Source organism: Corythoichthys intestinalis, chromosome 13 (assembly GCF_030265065.1).
Source record: "Corythoichthys intestinalis isolate RoL2023-P3 chromosome 13, ASM3026506v1, whole genome shotgun sequence".
In the NCBI taxonomy this organism is placed as follows: domain Eukaryota; kingdom Metazoa; phylum Chordata; class Actinopteri; order Syngnathiformes; family Syngnathidae; genus Corythoichthys; species Corythoichthys intestinalis.
In genome coordinates, this window is record NC_080407.1 from 6829217 (window position 1) to 6848906 (window position 19690).

The 19690-nt window shown below is 39.8% G+C and overlaps 1 protein-coding gene across 1 annotated transcript in view; it reads right to left on the minus strand.

Annotated features, from left to right (window-relative positions):
* ube2h (ubiquitin-conjugating enzyme E2H (UBC8 homolog, yeast)) overlaps positions 1-19690 on the minus strand; it is a 32960-nt gene that overhangs the window by 5145 nt on the left and 8125 nt on the right. The window contains exons 2-5 of the mRNA XM_057855648.1: positions 9346-9422; positions 6972-7046; positions 6861-6900; positions 3631-3683 (exon numbers count right to left, since the gene is read on the minus strand). Coding sequence (XP_057711631.1) covers positions 3631-3683; positions 6861-6900; positions 6972-7046; positions 9346-9422 — 245 coding nt within the window. The remainder of the gene's footprint in view (positions 1-3630; positions 3684-6860; positions 6901-6971; positions 7047-9345; positions 9423-19690) is intronic.

Consider the following 19690-nt stretch of genomic DNA (forward strand, 5'->3'; position numbering starts at 1 on the left):
TGTGGACCATTTTTTTCATTTTCCACCACAGGCTTTCAATGGGGTTGAGATCTGGGCTATTTGCAGGCCATGACGTTGACTGGATGACAAACATATTTTCAATTGAATGAATAAGAAAGCTGTCTAAAATTTCAATGTAAACTTGTGCTCTTATTGAAGATTTAACCACAGCTATCTCCCCAGTGCCTTTGCCTGACATGCAGCCCCATATCATCAAGGACTGAGGGAATTTTTATGTTTCCTTCAGGCAGTCATCTTTGTAAATCTCACTGGAACACCACCAACTCCGAAGTTCCAGCATCATCAGCTTGTCAAAAGTCAAGAATCTGCATTGGAGAAGGTGTCAAGAGTCAAGAATCTGCATTGAACAAGGTGATGATGCTGGAACTTTTGTTTGGTGCTGTTCCAGTGAGATTTACAAAGATGAGTGCCTGAAGAAAACATCAGAATTCCCTCAGTCCTTGATGATTATCTTCAAGAAAAGCAGAAGTTTACATTTAATTTTTAGACAGCTTTCTTATCCTGCAAATGGCCCAGATCTCAACCCTACTGAAAATCTGTGGTGGAAATTGAAAAAAAAAAAAAAAAAAGGTCCACAGCAAGGCTCCGACCTGCAAGGATGATCTGGCAACTGCAATCAAAGAGAGTTGGCATCAAATTAATGAAGAATACGCAACCAGTCCATGCCTCAGAGACTGCAAGCGGTCATAAAAACCAGAGGTGGTCCTACTAAATACTAGAGTTTTCATTGTTATTTCTTTGTTTGTTTCTCATGGTTCCTTATTTTTTTCCTCAGAATGCAGTGATTCCATATATATTTCCCTGCACTTGCTCTATAAAAGTAACATTCACTGACCATCACAATTTTTTATTAATTTCTTTTAGTGTTTCTGAATGCTAAAGAGTTGCACTCTTGAACTAATTCATTAATTTTTCAAGCTTTTTATCTGAGTTTGTTCTACATGATAAAATCTTTGAGTGAGTGCTCGTCCAAGACTGGTGATTCCATACTTTTTGCTGGGGGATGTAATGTTGAAAATGACAGTAGGCCCTTTCGTTTCTGAGCTCCTGCAATTCTGCTTTCACATGCTAGGCGGCGCCATTGAGGCCACTTGAGCGTAGTGGGAAAAAATACAAGCTGTTTTGCAGCAAAGTCTATCGTGGGTCATGATCCTGCAACAGCTGCACTGCTTCTGCGATCATTCCAAGAACTACACAACCGTTCAAAAGTTTGGGGTCACTTAGAAATTTCCTCCTTTTTGAAAGAAAATTAGTTTTTTTTTCAATGGAAATAACAAACTAATCAGAAAAACACTCTACACATTATTAATGTGGTGAACGACCATTCTAGCTGGAAACGTCCAGTTTTAATGCAATATCTACGTAGTTTTGCAAACAGGCCCATTTTCAGCAAACATCACTCCAGTGTTCTAATGGTACATTGCACTTTCTAGTTGCCTTAGAAGGATAATAGATGATTAGAAAACCTTGTGCAATTATGTTGGCACAGCTCAAAACAGTTTAGGTGGTTAGAGAAGCTATAAAACTGGCCTCCCTTTGAGCTAGTTGGGTATCTGGAGCATCACGTTTGTGGGGTTTGATTCAACTCTCAAAATGGCCAGAAAAAGACAACTTTCCCATGAAACTTGACAATCTGTTCTTAGAAATGTGCGTTCAATTGTGTTGCCAAAAAGCTCAATCTTGGTCTCATCTGACCAAAGCACACGGTCCCAAGCTTCAACGACCCGAAAGCTGAAGATGGGTCGTCACTGGGTCTTTCAGCAAGACAATGACCCTAAACCAGGGGTGTCCAAACTTTTTGCAAAGGGGGCCAAATTTAGTCTGGTAAAAATGTGGGGGGCCGACCTTGGCTGACGTCTTTTACGAAGAAGAACATATTTAAGCAAATTTTAGCAACCCATTCTGTGTGTCACATTTGCTTTATTTTTATTTTTTTTAATGAATAATTTCGACAATCTCGCAACTAACCTTTGTGGCGCTCTCTTTCGACTCTCGAGCTCTTGCAAAATACTACTACTGTAAAATTTAACTAGCTTTAAGTTGCTTCAATTTCTCGCTGCGTATCTTCCCTGTAATCTTGTCGTACATGTCAGCATGTCTTGTTTGGTAATATCGCCTCACATTGAACTTTTTAAAAACAGCGACTGTCTCTTTGCAAATGGGGCAGACACAGTTGTTGCGTATTTTAGTAAAGAAATAATCCAATTTCCACTTATCCTTGAAGCGTTGGCATTCGCAGTCAACTTTTTTTTTGTTGATTGTCGCCATTTTAGAAAATTGGAAGTAAAGGGTCACACGAGGTAATGTTGCTTAGAGTGCTGCTGCCTTTTAGTGGATAAATGAGGAGCAGCATTTAGTGTTTAAACTACTTCATATGCTGGTAGCAGTACTGCTGACCAATTTATTAAGTGTGTGCTGGCCAGACATTATTGATTTTATGACAGAGGGTGGTGGCCGGATGAAATTTGACCACGGGCCGCATTTGGCCCCCGGGCCGGACTTTGGACATGTCTGCCCTAAACATATGGCCAAATCTACACAGAAATGGTTCACCAGACACAAAATCAAGCTAGTGAAACAAATATAGGAGAAGATTAGGTGCTGAATTGTTGGCAAAAGGGGGTTTTACAAAGTATTCACCAGTAGGTAGATGGCAAGATAGTATAAAGCGCTTTGAGCGCCTTGAAAGGTGGAAAAGTGCTATATAAGTATAACACCATTTACACCAGGCGTGCTAATAATTATGACACATATTATTTGATGTCAAATAATTATTTCTTTATGTGGGATTTTCCCCCACTGAATAAATGCACTTGTATTGAAGGTTGGATTTTTCCTTTTTTTTTTACATTAAGGTCCCATATTATTTGAATTAAAAAAATAAATATTAGAAGCTAAAAAACACATCTTAACCAGGGGTGCCAATAATTATGGCACTGTAACTATAGCATAAAGAACATGCTAACAGGTTTACCAAACCATCAGTGTCACTCCAAAACACCAAAATAACATGTGAAATGATATCATAATGTGTTAATAATTTCACACATAAGTCGCACCCCCAGCCAAACTGAAAAAAACTGCGACTTATAGTCCGAAAAATACGGTAAGATTGCCAACACTGCCATCAAGCCAATCCAATTTGTGGGAGGTGCTTCTGGAAGCGTGGAGTGAAGTTTCTCCAGATTACCTCAACAAATCAACACCGAGTATGTCATTGGTCTGCAAAACTAATTGTTGCAAAGGTAGCATTGTTTGATAAAAGCAAAGTTTGAAGGAGAAAATTATTATTTCAAATAAAAATCCTTATTTCTAACCTTGTCAATGTCTTGACTGTATTTTCTAATCATTTTGCAACTCATTTGAAAAAAAATACTGACATTTGAAGGAAAACCCAAAATTGTCTGGGTGACCGCAAACTTTTGAACGGTAGTGTATGTCTGCCGACCGAGCAAAAAAGGCTTCGCGGTTGACAGCTAGTAAATCATCTCTGTCACAAAGGGGCTCGATCCTTTCACGACGTGGGTGTTACCTCGTTAGTATTCACCTCTCCCCTCGGTAAGAAGATTAAGGCAATTCAGTAACACACACGGCCGTGGCAGCACTCACCATAAAGAGCTGTCCACGTCTGGTTAATGACATCTAAACACACTGTTCCTGACCTATATTGGAGAAGAAAAAAACATTTTGTTGTGAATGTTGACTTATCAACAGTTTTAAAAGTTTGAAAAGCCTGATACATAGTTTGCATTTATACTCTGTATGTAATCGCGATTCACCCTGACTCCTTTCGTTGAATGGCCTCTGAACTCACTAATGCATATTATCGTCCGATTACATCTACATTTGCTCATCACTCTGCTTGTGATAAAGAGTATCACAAAAGTGAGTACACCCCTCGCATTTCTGCAGATATCTAAGTATATCTTTTCATGGGACAACACTGACAAAATGACACTTTGACTCAATGAAAAGTAGTCTGTCTGCAGCTTATATGATACAGCTAATTTATTTTCCCCTCAAAATAACTCAAAATATACCCATTCATATTAGGGCTGTCAAAATTATCGCATTAACGGGCGGGAATTAATTTTTTCAATTAATCACGTTAAAATATTTGACGCATTTAACGCAGATGCCCCACTCAAACATTAAAATGACAGCACGGTGTCTACTTGTTGTGTTTTTTGGTGTTTTGTCGCCCCTTCTGGCGCTTGGGTGCGACTGATTTTATGGGTTACAGCAACATGAGCATTGTGTAATTATTGACATCAACAATGGCGAGCTATTTTATCTTTTGATTGAAAATTTTACAAATTTTATTAAAACGAAAATATTAAGAGGGGTTTTAATATGAAATTTCTATAACTTGTACTAACATTTATCTTTTAAGAACTACAAGTCTTTCTATCCATGGATCGCTTAACAGAACGTTAATAATGTTAATGCCATCTTGTTGATGTATTGTTATAATAAACAAATACAGAACTTATGTACCGTATGTTGAATGTAAATATCCGTCTTGTGTCTTATCTTTCCATTCCAACAATATTTTACAGAAAAACATGGCATATTTTATAGATGGTTTGAATTTCGATTAATTACGATTAATTAATTTTTAAACTGTAATTAACTCGATTAAAAATGTTAATCGTTTGACAGCCCTAATTAATATCTAAACCCAGGCAACAAAAGTGAGTACAGCCCTTACAAACTACATCCTTAAATGTCCAAATTGAATACTGCTTGTCATATTCCCTCCAAAATGTCATGTGACTAGATCCAGGTGTGGATAGGGAGCAGGTGTGTTCAAATCTGTAGTGCAGCTCTCACACTTTCTCTGGTCACTAAAAGTTCCAACATGGCACCACATGGCTCTCTGAGGATCTTAAAAGACGTATTGTTGCGCTACATGAAGATGGCCAAGACAACAAGAAGATTGCCAACACCCTGAAACTGAGCTGCAGCACAGTGGCTAAGATCATCCAGCGTTTGAAAAGAGCAGGGTCCACTCAGAACAGGCCTCGGGTTTGTCGTCCAAAGAAGCTGAGTATTTCTGCAACGAATAATTGATTAGAAAAAAAAATTCGAATGAAATTTTGTTGCTTTGAGTATTCGTTTATTTAAAGTGGCATTAAAATGGTTTATTTTGAAAGTGTTTGCATTTAGCTTCATTGATTAAGGTGGTTACACTGCCCTCTGGTCTGCCTCTTTTCACATGGCTGAATCCAACTGCTTCCTGTTAAGGCCAACGTAATTTTTTGTTTGAGCTAATGTCACTCATAATTTAGTTTATAGGTATATTAACTGTTTTTTGTGGGAATATGTATTTGAACCATTTGTTAAGAGCATTGTAAAAAAAACAAAAAAAAACTTTGCCTTTTTATAGCATTTAAGCTAACAGACTTTTTCTATGTAAGATAAGGTATTTTAATTTTTCATGATCCTTATCCAATTACTCGATTATTCGAACTAACTAGTCTATCGATTAATCAACTACTAAAATATTCAATAGCTGCAGCTCTAAAGCTGAGCGCACGTACCGAGCGTCACATCCAAATGCTTTCTTTGAAAGATCGTTGCAGGAGTGCTGTCAGCATAGCTGCAGAGATTGAAAAGGTGGGGGGGGGGGGGGGGGTCAGCCTGTTAGTGCTCAGACCATACGCCACACTCCTGTCACCCCAGGAAGAAGCCTCTACTGAAGACGGTACACAAGAAAGCCCGCAAACAGTTTGCTGAAGACATGTCAACAAAGCACATGGATTACTGGAACCATGTCCTATGGTCTGATGAGACAAAGATTCATTTGTTTGGTTCCGATGGTCTTGAGTATGTGTGGCGGCGACCAGGTGAGGAGTACAAAGATAAGTGTGTCATGCCTACAGTCAAGCATGGTGGTGGGAATGTCATGGTCTAGGGCTGCATGATTGCTGCAGGTGTTGGAGAGATACATTCTATTGAGGGAAACATGAACTCCAACATGTACTGTGAAATACTGCAGCAGAGCATGATCCCCTCCCTCCAGAAACTGGGTCGCAGGGCAGTGTTCCAGCATGACAATGACCCCAAACACACCTCCAAGATGACTACTACTTTACTGAAGAGGCTGAGGGTAAAGGTGATGGACTGGCCAAGCATGTCTCCAGACTTGAACCCAATAGAACATCTTTGCGGGATCCTCAAGCGGAAGGTGAAGGTGCGCAAAGTCTCATATTTCCGGCAGCTCTGCAACGCCGTCATGGAGGAGTGGAAGAGCATTCCAGTGGCAACCTGTCAAGCTCTGGTCGACTCCATGCCCAAGAGAGTAAAGGCAGTTCTGGATAATAGTGGTGGCCACACAAAATATTGACAGTTGACATGTTGTATGTTAATATTGACAACTTTCACTAAGGCAGTACTCAATTTGGACATTTTGGGATGTAGTTTCTAAGGGGTGTACTCACTTTGGTTGCCAGGGGATTAGATATTAATGGCTATATTTTGAGTTATTTTGCAGGGAAAATAAATGAACTCTATTATATAAGGTGCACATAGATTACTTTTCATTGTGTCAAAGTGTCATTTTGTCAGTGTTGTCCCATGAAAAGATATACTTAAATCTCGGCAGAAATGCGAAGGGTGCACTCACTTTTGTGATATACTGTATTTTTTTTTCTCCATGTCAAACAGTTGCTGGAGCAAAACAAGTGTGTCAGCCAGGTCATGACAGGGACCTGCCGTCATGGAGCACGGCGTCCTTCAGAGGATCTGGCCCTCTAAGCGCTGGATTAATGAGGCCCAGAAAAACAACGCGCTCCGCCAAGTTTCGTCGTTTGCTTCATTCATTGTCGGGTACTTACGCTTCATCGATGTTGGGATGAAATATCTTGTTCATGAATCCTGAAAAAGGTGACCATAGAGATGAGAGTTTAAAATGTGTTAAGAGGTTAAATAAAGGAGAAGCGTTTCACCTATTGATGGCGATTTGAAAGGGTATTTGTCGGGCAGATCCACTCGAACCTTCCACACGCCGCCCTCGTACAGCGCTGAAATAAGAGCAAACTTCACTTAGAGACATGAAAATGGGTCAGGGGTTAAAAAGGTGAGAAAGGTGTGGAGGAAATATGTTCCGGTACACTGTACAACTAGGGCTGTCCCAAACGACTACCGTAATTTCTCGAATATAAGGCGCACCCGTGTATAAACGTGCACCCCAAATTTACTTGTAAAATCTAGGGAAAATTATTGTACCCGTGTGTAACGCGCACCCTAATTTTAGCACCAATAAATAGAAGAATACAAGAAAACTGAGCTTGTGTACAGATACAGAAAAGTCATTTTACTGACTGATGAAACATAGCACAAGCAAAGCTGCATACATTTTCTTCAACACAACATGGCCGTGTCAATAAAAAACATAGCGGTCTTTATATACATTTTATATATTTCGGTCTCCATTCATGTACCCGTGTATAATGCGCACCATGATTTTACAAGTTGATTTTGGGGGGAAAAAAGTGCGCGTTATATTCGGGAAATTACGGTAATTTTCTCCTGATTAGTCAACCGACTATTTTTAGGATTAGACGAATAATCAAAAATTTTTTTGCCCTTTTTTAACTAATTTAGCAATCAAATTTTTGATTACGCTTATTAATTCACAAAAACATTTTGCAACACTCAAATTCTTTATTGAAGTATAAATAAACATGTAAATAACAACAATAAATCACAAAGAAACAATGAGGTCAAATGCTGATAGCATTAACTGGTGCAAAAGATGGAATGTAAACAAATTCCGAACACTGACTTTGCCTTGCCAACATGATTCAAAACAATTCTTAAAAAAAGCAATATAGCATTAATATTATACTCAACCTCTATATATAAAAGTAGTGTAATTATTCATTGCCAATCAGAGTTTTCACAAAGGGTGTCATTTTAAAGCTATTCCTAGTGTAGAATCCATATTCTGAAGTATGTGGGATTAACTCCAGAAATCATTATTTTTATGACGAACATGACGTGCTTTTATTTTGAAATGTTCACCGGAAGTATGTTCGCTAAACCGCTAGCCATAAGGTTTACACTCCACACAAAAAAAAACTCTTTTTGTCATTATATCACCTAATCAAGAGTCAAGAATCTGCATTGGACAAGGTGATGATGCTGGAACTTTTGTTTGGTGCTGTTCCAGTGAGATTTACAAAAATGACTGCCTGAAGAAGACATGAAAATTCCCTCAGTCCTTGATGATATGGGGCTGCATGTCACGCAAAGGCACTGGGGATATGGCTGTGGTTAAATCTTATATAAATGCACAAGTTTACATTGAAATTTTAGACAGCTTTCTTATCCCTTCAATTGAAAATATGCTTGTCATTTTCCAAGATGACAATGCATCGTGCCACAGAGCTAAAACTGTTAAAGCATTCCTTGGAGAAAGACTCATCCAGTCAATGTCTTGCAAATAGCCCATATCTCAACCCTATTGATAACCTGTGGTGGAAATGGGAAAAAAATGGTTCTATATTTGCATGATTCCATATTTTTTTCCTCAGAATGGAGTGATTCCATATATATTTCCCTGCACTTGCTCTAAAAAAACAACATTTACTGACAACGACAATGTTTTTATTCATTTCTTTTAGTGTTTCTGAGTGCTAAAGAGTTGCACTTTTGAACTAATTCATTATTTTTTCAAGCTTTTTATCTGAGTTTGTTCTACATGATAAAAGGTCTGAGTGAGTGCTCGTCCGAGACTGGTGATTCCATACTTTTTGCTAGGGGTTGTAATTGTCTCCTGTTGTCCTCCAAAATTACAACTGGGTGACGGCGCTTTAGGTGTTCATTCACGGCCGACGTGCAGCCAAGCTTGGCATTGAAGAGACAGCCTTTGTTTTGTTGAAATAAGTCAATGTTTTGACCACTCTGGTTCACTTTTTTGGCTTTGTGCCGCTTTCCCCGCTTGCATACCAAGCGTCCGACATTAAAAAAATCTCCCGACCATCACCCCCTTAAAAATTTTCTCCTCGGATCTACACAATTCACGTAGGTCACCCTTTTTGACTTCAAAACGGCGAATTTTGGCGGAAGGTGAGAGATTTTCATGCCTGCACTTAAATGTGAATTCACTTAACTCCCCTCAAAGCCTGGCCGCACTTCTTAATATACTCGGGCAGGGGTTCAAAAACAACAGTTATATCTTTCTGTGTTCCAACTGGCATATTTCATGACTTGATGCACATCAGATGTCAGGGAAAGAATCTTTTTGACTTTATGGCCATTGATTAGAGACAGTAAACAGATTACATTAGAGGTGAGCATATTAAGACTCTTACTTACTTTCCTGTGGTCCGAAAAACTTCACTACAAACTCGTTGAGCCCACTGAGGATGGTGACTTCATGTTTGCTTTCGATGCTGGTAGGACCGTCAAGGACAATAAACCAATAGCCATTGCATCATGATTATCAAGCAGTGTTTTTTTTTTCCAGGGACTTAATGAAAGTATTTACAAGCTAAGGGCATAAAGACCCTTTAGCAGCACACACAGAAGCAGCTGGCTAGTCAGTAAGTATCCCATTAGCTTTAAGTGCTGACCCCCCCTCCCCCCACCACCTCCTTCCAAAGGGTCAAATCAAACTGAGGAGCTATTTTAAGCTCTGGCAAAAGTAAACGGAATCCCTGACCTACACCGGCTAACGTGTCACCGCCTGGACTGGATCGGGACGACAGGCGGCAACTTTCTAAGGATGTCAACGATTGGGACATGTTAGCGCAGTATCGTTCTGATAATTGAGAAATCACGAGTGAGTGACATCCTAAACTTGGGGAACGGGAGGAACCTATGACAAAGTTTCAAGAGGAGGTGTCGTTTAAGCACTATCAGCATGACTTGGCAAACCTATGCTCATCTGGCCAGATCACATAAACTAAGCAGTCATGAAGATTTGAGTCAGAATAGTCCCAACACTAAACTCTGAGAGCAATTTAATGACAGTCCACGTACTGTGGACAAAAGCCTGGAAAAGTAGTCAATTTCTGCATTTTTCTGGTCTGTTTGTGTTATACATCGCGTCTCAGGGTACAACTACAGTTTTACAAGACCTCTGTTCACAGGTTTACCTATATACAGTAAGAGCTATACGTTATGTTCGGAAGGTACAGTGTATCGCAAAAGTGAGTACACCCCTCACATTTTTTGCAGATATTTAAGTCTATCTTTTCATGGGAAAACACTGACAAAATGACACTTCGACACAATGAAAAGTAGTCTGCGAGCAGCTTATATAATAGAGTTAATTTATTTCCCCCTCAAAACAACTCAAAATATAGCCATTAATATCTAAACCCCTGGCAACAAAAATGAGTACACCCCTTAGAAACTACATCCCTAAATGTCCAAATTGAGTACTGCTTGTCATTTTCCCTCCAAAATGTCATGTAACTTGTTCGTGATACTAGTTCCAGGTGTGCATAGGGAGCAGGTGTGTTAAAATCTGTAGTGCAGCTCTCAAACTTTCTCATACTGGTCACTGAAAGTTCCAACATGGCACCGCATGGCAGAGAACTCTCTGAGGATCTTAAAAGACTTATTGTTGCGCTGCATGAAGATGGCCAAGGCTACAAGAAGATTGCCAACACCCTGAAACTGAGCTGCAGTACAGTGGATAAGATCATCCAGCGTTTTAAAAGGGCAGGGTCTACTCAGAACAGACCTCGGGTCGGTCGTCCATAGAAGCTGTGCGCACGTGCTGATCGTCGCAGGACTTCTGTCAGCATTGCTGCTAGAGGTGTGCGAAATTTCCGATTCTTAGATTATTCACGATTCGGCCATGGAAGATTCGAGAACGATTCACAAACATCCAAATTTCGTTTATTGAAATATGTCAAGTAAAGCGGAAGTAAAACACACTCAGCATGCCGCGCGGTCTTCGGGACGCAATGAGGAACGGAGCGAGAGTAGCTAAACATCATGCTTGTTATTACCCGGCCCCTCGGGTAATGCCAATGCTCAACTCACGGCTCTAACTCAACTCATGCCGCGAGATAAAAAAAAAAACAACAACCTGACTGCTGCCGAAAGCTGCTAAAAAGTACGTCCACAATACATAATGTTAAGGTAGATATCATATTTATATAGGACTAGATGTAGAATAGACTCGGTGGCAATAGCAGCACATGTAGAGAAAGCTAGATGCGGGCGTTAGTAAACGGCCGCCATCTTAAAGCAGTAGACTTCCCTGCAAGGCTGTTGTAGCGAACCTTCCGAGCGAACCTAATTAACTTTTTATCTAAAATACTCCTAAATTGGTCAAATATTGACTTGAATCTATCTTTAAAATAGTTTTAAAACTTTCGCATGTAGAAAGTAGACAAAAGGGAAATCATGGGATAACAGGAGCAATTTTAACAACTTTAACGGTCGATTGACAACATTAAATTAATTGAATGTAGTTTAAAGCTGCTGATACAGAATGGGGCTTTGAGTATATTATTTATTGTTTTTAACTGTAAACTTGATACTGAAATAGTCATTTATTTATTTATTTATTTTTTACAGTTTTTGTAACTAATGTACAAAACATTAGAAAGATTCCCACCTCTAATTGCTGCACAGATTGAAGAGGTGAGGGGGTCAGCCTGTTAGTCCTCAGACCATATGCCGCACTCTACATCAAATTGGTGTGCATGGCTGTCACCCCGGAAGGAAGCCTCTTCTGAAGAAGGTACACAAGAAAGCCCGCAAACAGTTAGCTGAAGACATGTCAACAAAGCACATGGATTACTGGAACCATGTCCTATGGTCTGATGAGATGAAGATTAATTTGTTTGGTTCCGATGGTCTCAAGCATGTGTGGTGGCGACCAGGTGAGGAGAACAAAGATAAGTGTGTCATGTCTACAGTCAAGCATGGTGGTGGTAATGTCATGGTCTGGGGCTGCATGAGTGCTGCACGTGTTGGAGAGTTACATTCCATTGAAGGAAACATGAACTCCAACATGTACCGTGAAATACTGCAGCAGAGCATGATCCCATCCCTCAAGAAACTGGGTCGCAGGGCAGTGTTCCTGCATGACAATGACCCCAAACACACCTCCAAGATGACCACTGCTTTACTAAAGAGGCCGAGGTTAAAGGTGATGGACTGGCCAAGCATGTCTCCAGACTTGAACCCAATAGAACATCTTTGGGGGATCCTCAAGCGGAAGGTGGAGGTGCGCAAAGTCTCAAATATCTGGCAGCTCTGCAATGTCGTCATGGAGAAGTGGAAGAGCATTCCAGTTGCAACCAGTGAAGCTCTGGTCAACTCCATGCCCAGAAGAGTAAAGGCAGTTCTGGATAATAGTGGTGGCCACACAAAATATTGACAGTTGACATGTTGTATGTTAATATTGACAACTTTCACTATGGGGTGTACTCACTTTTGTTGCCAGGGGTTTAGATATTAATGGCTATATTTTGAGTTATTTTGAGGGGAAAATAAATTAACTCTATTAATATAAGCTGCACACAGACTACTTTTCATTGTGTCAAAGTGTCATTTTGTCAGTGCTGTCCCATGAAAAAATATACTTAAAATCTGCAGAAATGAGAGCGGTATACTCACTTTTGTGATACACAGTACAATGAATTATATGGTGTGCTATACCCCCACTCTCCCTTACCTTGGATTAGTATAGATAAGTCATAATCTGTGGCTCGCACCGGGTGTCATTATCTTTCCATCCACGCACACACAAACACACCCCGTCTGACCTGACCAGAATCAATCTAAATTTACATGCTTTAGTAAATATAAGCGCCTGCAAAACATGTGGTGCACAAGCTAACAAACTACTTTCTCTTCTACAATTATCCCTCGCCGCCCACAGTTTTGACTTTTCAAAGAGGTTTAAGGATATAAATATGGGACGAATAGTGTTTAGCTTGTGGTGTAGACATGCCTTATTTTCATTCCTTAAAATATCCCATCCTGACCAAGTAGCAGAAGGGCATCCTGTCAAAAGGCAAATACCATTTTTGAAAACCACCGCTCAGCAACTGTCGCATTTGTTTTAACATGAGGAACACACCAATTGCATTGTTGTCACATAATCACAGTGAGAAAGCACTTCACCCACACTACATCGCTGTAAATATTTATTACCACAAAAAGTAATCACATCAGTCATAGACTTCATAATATATTGACGGGTTTAATATGAGCCTGCATTGTTGGCGTGGCCGTTAAAGCTGACCGAGTGGAATCACAGACAAAGAGCTTTTTTCGTTGAAAATTCTTGTGAAAAAAATGCTTGAATCTCAGTATTCTTTATAGATATGGACGTACAACAGTCTCGATTCTTGGTGAAAGGCAAAAAAAACCTGTGAAGTTAGCATTTATTTTACGTAAATATTGCGAACTTTGATGCTAGTCAGTCAGCAAATTATACTTAAATCCCTGTATTCTTTACAGATATGGACGTAAAACAGTCTCAATTCTTGGTCTAAAAGCAAAAAAAACGTGCAGTTAGCATTTATTTTACGTAAATATTGCAAACTATGATGCTAGTCACTAAGCAAATTAGCAGCCGCCATATGTAAACAACGCTTTTTCCGTTGAAAATTCTTGTGGATAAATGCTTAAATCCCACTATTCTTTACATGTGTGGACGTAAAACAGTCTCGATTCTTGGTTAAAAGCAAAAAAAAACAAAAACAAAAACGTGCAGTTAGCATTTATTTTACGTAAATATTGTGAACTATGATGCTAGTCACTAAGCAAATTAGCAGCCGCCATATGTAAACAAAGCATTTTCCATTGAAAATTCTTGTGACTAAATGCTTAAATCCCTGTATTCTTTACAGATATGGACGTGAAACAGTCTCAATTCTTGGTTAAAAGCTAAAATAAAAAAAACATGCAGTTAGCATTTATTTTACGTAAATACTGCGAACTATGATGCTAGTCAGTAAGCAAATTAGCGGCCGCCATATGTAAACAAAGAACTTTATCCGTTGAAAATTTGTGTGAATAAATGCTTAAATCCCTGAATTCTTCATAGGTATGGACGTAAAACAGTCTCGATTATTGGTTAAAAAGCCAAAAAACGTGCAGTTAGCATTTATTTTACGTAAATATTGCTAACCATGATGCTAGTCAGTAAGCAAATTAGTAGCTGCCATATGTAAACAAAGCTTTTTCCGTTGAAAGTTCTTGTGGATAAATCCTTAACTCCCTGTACTCTTTACAGATATGGACGTAAAAGAGTCTCTATTCTTGGTTAAAAAGCAAAAAAACGTACAGTTAGCATTTATTTTAAGTAAATATTGCAAACTATGATGCTAGTCACTAAGCAAATTAGCAGCCGCCAAATGTAAACAAAGCTTTTTCCGTTGAAAATTATTGTGAATAGACGCTTAAATCCCTGAATTCTTCATAGATATGGACATAAAACAGTCTCAATTTTTGCTTAAAAGAAAAAAAAAACGAAAAAAAAAAACGTGCAATTAGCTTTTATTTTAAGTAAATGCTAGTCAGTAAGCAAATTAGTGGCCGCCATATGTAAACAAAGCTTTTTCCATTGAAAATTCTTGTGAGTAAATGCTTAAATCCCTGTATTCTTTACAGATATGGACGTGGAAGTCTCGATTATTGGTTAAAAGCCAAAAAAACATGCAGTTAGCATTTATTTTACGTAAATATTGCGAACTATGATGCTAGTCAGTAAGCAAATTAGCGGCCGCCATATCACAGACAAAGAGCTTTTTCCGTTGAAAACTCTTGTGAATAAATGCTTAAATCCCTGAATTCTTTATAGAAATGGACGTAAAACTGTTGATTCTTGGTTAAAAGCAAAAAAACAGGCAGTTAGCAGTTATTTTACGTAAATATTGCAAACTATGATGCCAATGCTGTAGCGGCTAATTTCTCCCATTCATTTTTATATTATCAAGTCTATGCATCAGCTTACAAAGGTCACTTCTAAAGCAGCTAAAGCTGTGACCACCAGCTGACTTTAAATGGAAGCCACAACCGAGTCTCTCCAGCAGGAAAAAGGCAGCAAATGAAAGGTTAGTGAATAGCATAAAGGCCCGCTTGATGTCCCCAAAGCAACTCTAGAACACATCACATGATGGCTGACAGCATGTAAAGGGATTGCTCATTATGCACTGCCACCCGACCGTATGCACTTTTGCATTAATCAAAGATGAAGCTAATAGACTGCAGTCCTCCACAGGCGAGTATAGAATAAGGTCAGCCAACAAAGCGGCAAGCTGCAAACACGGCGGAATGAAGAGAAGGTGAAAGAGCGATGGCAATAGGTAGCGAGAGACGTCTTCCCTTGAGAGCTTCATAAAATCACCATGGATGACAAGTCAAACATACGATACAAGTCAAACACCAAGTTTCCACTGCAGTTTAACAGTGTAATGACAACTCATTTTACAGACTACCATGCAAATAACAGAAGAATTCAATGGTATACATGAGTAAGTGAGTCAGTGCAGCGAAACTATTTCAAGTAATCCAGTTCCTGAAACTGTTCAGTGACAGTGTTTGAATGTAGGATGACACGATAGACATATGATATTTTTAGGAACACCAAACTCAACCCCGACAACTCAACGTCAGGTCCAAACAAAAGCAGTGGTAACCAAGCAAAGGTGATGTGTTGTGTTTCTCCAATAGCAGGTCTGAAATTCCAACAGCAACCTTTTGCAGCTCTCCTCATCTGGTGACGGAAAATTTCAATCACTAGACATAAATACTGGGTAAAAGAATACTGAAGTAGTATCTCCTTGAGCTTGTGAGGAGGTGATAAAGCCAACATCGTACAATCACAAGACCTAGCGGATAAAGGCAGGAAATATTGCAGTCGTCTACCAGCGGTCGAGAGCTTTCTCTTCCAAAACTGAAATGCGTAAGCACAAATTCGCTACGTTAAGGGATACAAGGACTTGGGGTTGAGTGATTTCATTATTGCCAGTGGTAGATTGCATGAAAGACTGATGTGTAATGTAAAACTTTGGGTAAACTGAAACTACAGTGAAAGCAAATATAATGACAGATTAGTTCAGTCACCTTCCTGGAAAAATTGACTCGATGCTCATCCGCCCCCGAGGAGAATTCAATTTGCTCACATGCAAACGCATCTTTGTAATGCAATGCGGAGTGAGCTAAATGTGATTACCCCGCGCCCTGAACTGCCCTTCACTCGGCATTCTGACGACGAACGCGCAGCCGGAAGAGCGCCGCTGCGGGAGTTGGACTTAATCTGCCATCCACAAACCCACCTGACCATCAGCTCGCTTTCACAATTTACCCGAGGATGTTTTCAGTCCCTCTAATCTGACTCCACTATTTCCAAGCGATCCAGTTGAGTTGCTAAGAACTGCACTGCTTGGTGGAGAGAGGGCTCAAGTGTCAAACCCAAGACCATCTGCTAAGCCCGCTAAGCTGCAGGGTCTGCTTGAGAGACACTCCAATATCTGTTGCAACGATGGAATCAAATTGTGCAGTTTTGAAACACGCTGCCGGATATTCCCAGTCCGGAAAGAGCTTTGGACAGGTTTGCCCAACAGCCGATGGTGGTGTGTCCCGTCTGTTCTCAGCTCAGCCGGCTGTCTGCTGCTGAGGACAGCAATAGGGCAGGCACAGTTTGCAGCCAGCATTTCTCATTTTGCCTCCAAACTGAACCTCGCACTAAAGCCAACTTTGCCGCAAGCACTTGGTTTGGCAATTTACCAATGCCCCCAAACTAATACAACCGAAGTGGAATTGCTGTTACCCTGGGTTGTACCGATCACTGCCAATATTCAGGTTAGTTTCATGTCTGCTTGCAGGAGTGCCCTTTCATTGTACTAAGTGTTATTCCCCCAAATAAACCCATTTTGTATCAGAATGTGTGGTCCATGAAAAAGAACCTCTCGGTGGGTTTTGCATATCAATGGTGCTTTAACCCAAAAAGCCCAATACTGATGTTTTGCAACGGTTAGGACTCTAACTCTCTGGATGCAAAATAGACATTTTTACCTTGGAGTGGAAAGAACCTACCGCTAACTGTAATTCTGGACAAAAAAAAACAATCCCAGCGCAATGTCTAATGGAAAAACCAAGCTATTTTAATAGCATTACCATTCAAATTCAGTCTTTATTATACCAGGCCTGGCTGATCCCTTCCTGTATGCGAGCTGCAGGAGCACGGCTCTGCACGGTCTTACGTCTTTTGTCTTGTCGGGTGAGAAATGAAAGCCCACCCACCGCAATCAAACGCGTCTCCCAATGCCGCTCCTTCTCTCGAGGTTTTCACTGAATCGACAGTCTATTTACGGCAAAAGAGAGCACGGTCTGTCAAGCAAAACAAACAAACAATGGCACGGATAATTACTGCAGGCTCAGGAGAACTTCCAGTTTGAATCTGAGGCAACTGTCTAATGAGCTCACAGACAGACGTCATGTTTACACGGACTAAAGCAAAAGCTAGAATTTCAACACAGACATGCTGATGGAAGTGCTGATGAGACTAAATTCTAGAAAGACTCAGCTGATTTCATCACATAGAGATAAGAAAGACAAAGGTTGAGGCCATTTGACACACATGACGCACCAACATGGAGTTCACAACGGATCCGCATGGCAAATAATGATGCAGTATGTTCATCCAGAATCCCTTCAACTGAAGGAGCCGTGCCTGTGAGTGAATGGCCGGCTGAAAAATGTTCCGCAAAACAAAGAAAGGAACTTCAGTCCATCTGTTTTTCCAGGAGAACTCAGCCATGCATACAACCAGTGTCAGTGTTTGGGCTGTGGGATTAACTGGAAGGGCCTCAAACTTCCTATCGTCTGCAGATGCCTTGCGTCTTGACCAAGAAGAGTCAACTGTCAATCAAGCGCCCCTGTCCCATGACTAGCCTACAGCACCTTACCAAGTCACTTCAGTTGTTTCTGTGAACTCTTGGTCGCCTCAAAACAGTTATGGTTGTAGTAACATTTCTGACACGTTCAATCTACAGTGTATCACAAAAGTGAGTACACCCCTTGCATTTCAGCAGATATTTAAGTATATCTTTTCATGGGAAAACACTGACAAAATGAACATTGGCAAAATGAAAAGTAGTCTGTGTGCAGCTTATATAACAGAGTTCATTTATTTTCCCCTCGAAATAACTCAAAATATAGCCATTAATCTTGAAAACCCCTGGCAACAAAAGTGAGTACACCTCTTAGAAACTACGTACATCCCTAAATGTCAAAATTGAGGACTGCTTGTCATTTTCAAACTGTTAGCTCCTTTAAATCAAGGCTAAAAACACTTTTGTTTAGCACTGCATATCCATAACTGTCTATATATTTCAATTAGGGGTGTCAAACGATTAAAATGTTTAGTCGAGTTAATTACAGCTTAAAAATTAATTAATCGTAATTAATCGTAATTCAAACCATCGATACAATATGCCATATTTGTTTGTAAATTACTGTTGGAATGGAAAGATAAGACAAGACGGATATATACATTCAACATACGGTACATAAGTACTGTATTTGTTTATCGTAACAATAAGTCAACAAGATGGCATTAACATTATTAACATTCTGTTAAAGCGATCCATGGATAGAAAGACTTGTAGTTCTTAAAAGATAAATGTTAGTACAAGCTTTAGACATTTTATATTTAAACCCCTCTTAATGTTTTTGTTTCAACAAAATTTGTAAAATTTTCAATCAAAAAAAAAAAACTATTAGTTCGCTATTGTTGATGTCAATGATTACACAATGCTCATGTGGTGCTGAAACCCATAAAATCAGTCGCACCCAAGCGCCAGCAGAGGGCGACAAAACACCAAAAAACACAGGTAACAAGTGGACATTACACTGTGCTGTCATTTTATTCTGTTTGAGCGGGGCATGTGCGTCAAATGCGTCAAATATTTTAACGTGATTCATTTAAAAAATTAATTACCGCCCATTAACGCGATAATTTTGACAGCCCTAATTTCAATCTATTTGCTTTCTTTTCCTCTTGTGCATTATTATTATTATTATTTTTTTTTTAATTCTATTCATGATTAAATGCGATTTTTATGTATAATTTTATTTCTTATTTCAAATGTCTTTATTTTTACGTCCCATTTATTTTAATGTTATTTTTATAATCTTCAAGTGATGTAAAGCACTTTAAATTCCCTTGTGTTGAATTGTGCTATATAAATAAATTTGCCTTGCCTTCCCTCCAAAATGTCATGTGACTCGTTACAGGAGTGCTGTCAGCATTGCTGAAGAGATTGAAGAGGTGGGGGATCAGCCTGTTAGTGCTCAGACCATACGCCGCACTCTACATCAAATTGGTGTGCATGGCTGTCACCCCAGGAGGAAGTCTCTTCTGAAGACGGTACACAAGAAAGCCCACCCGTCTCATCAGACCATAGGACATGGTTCCGGTAATCCATGTGCTTTGTTGACATGTCTTCAGCAAACTGTTTGCGGGCTTTCTTGTGTACTGTCTTCAGAAGAAGCTTCATCCTGGGGTGACAGCCATGCACACCAATTTCATGTAGAGTGTGGCATATGGTCTGAGCACTAACAAGCTGACCCCCCACCTCTTCAATCTCTGCAGCAATGCTGACAGCACTCCTGTAACGCGTCACGTGACATTTTGGAGGGAAAATGACAAGCAGTACTCAATTTGGACATTTAGGGATGC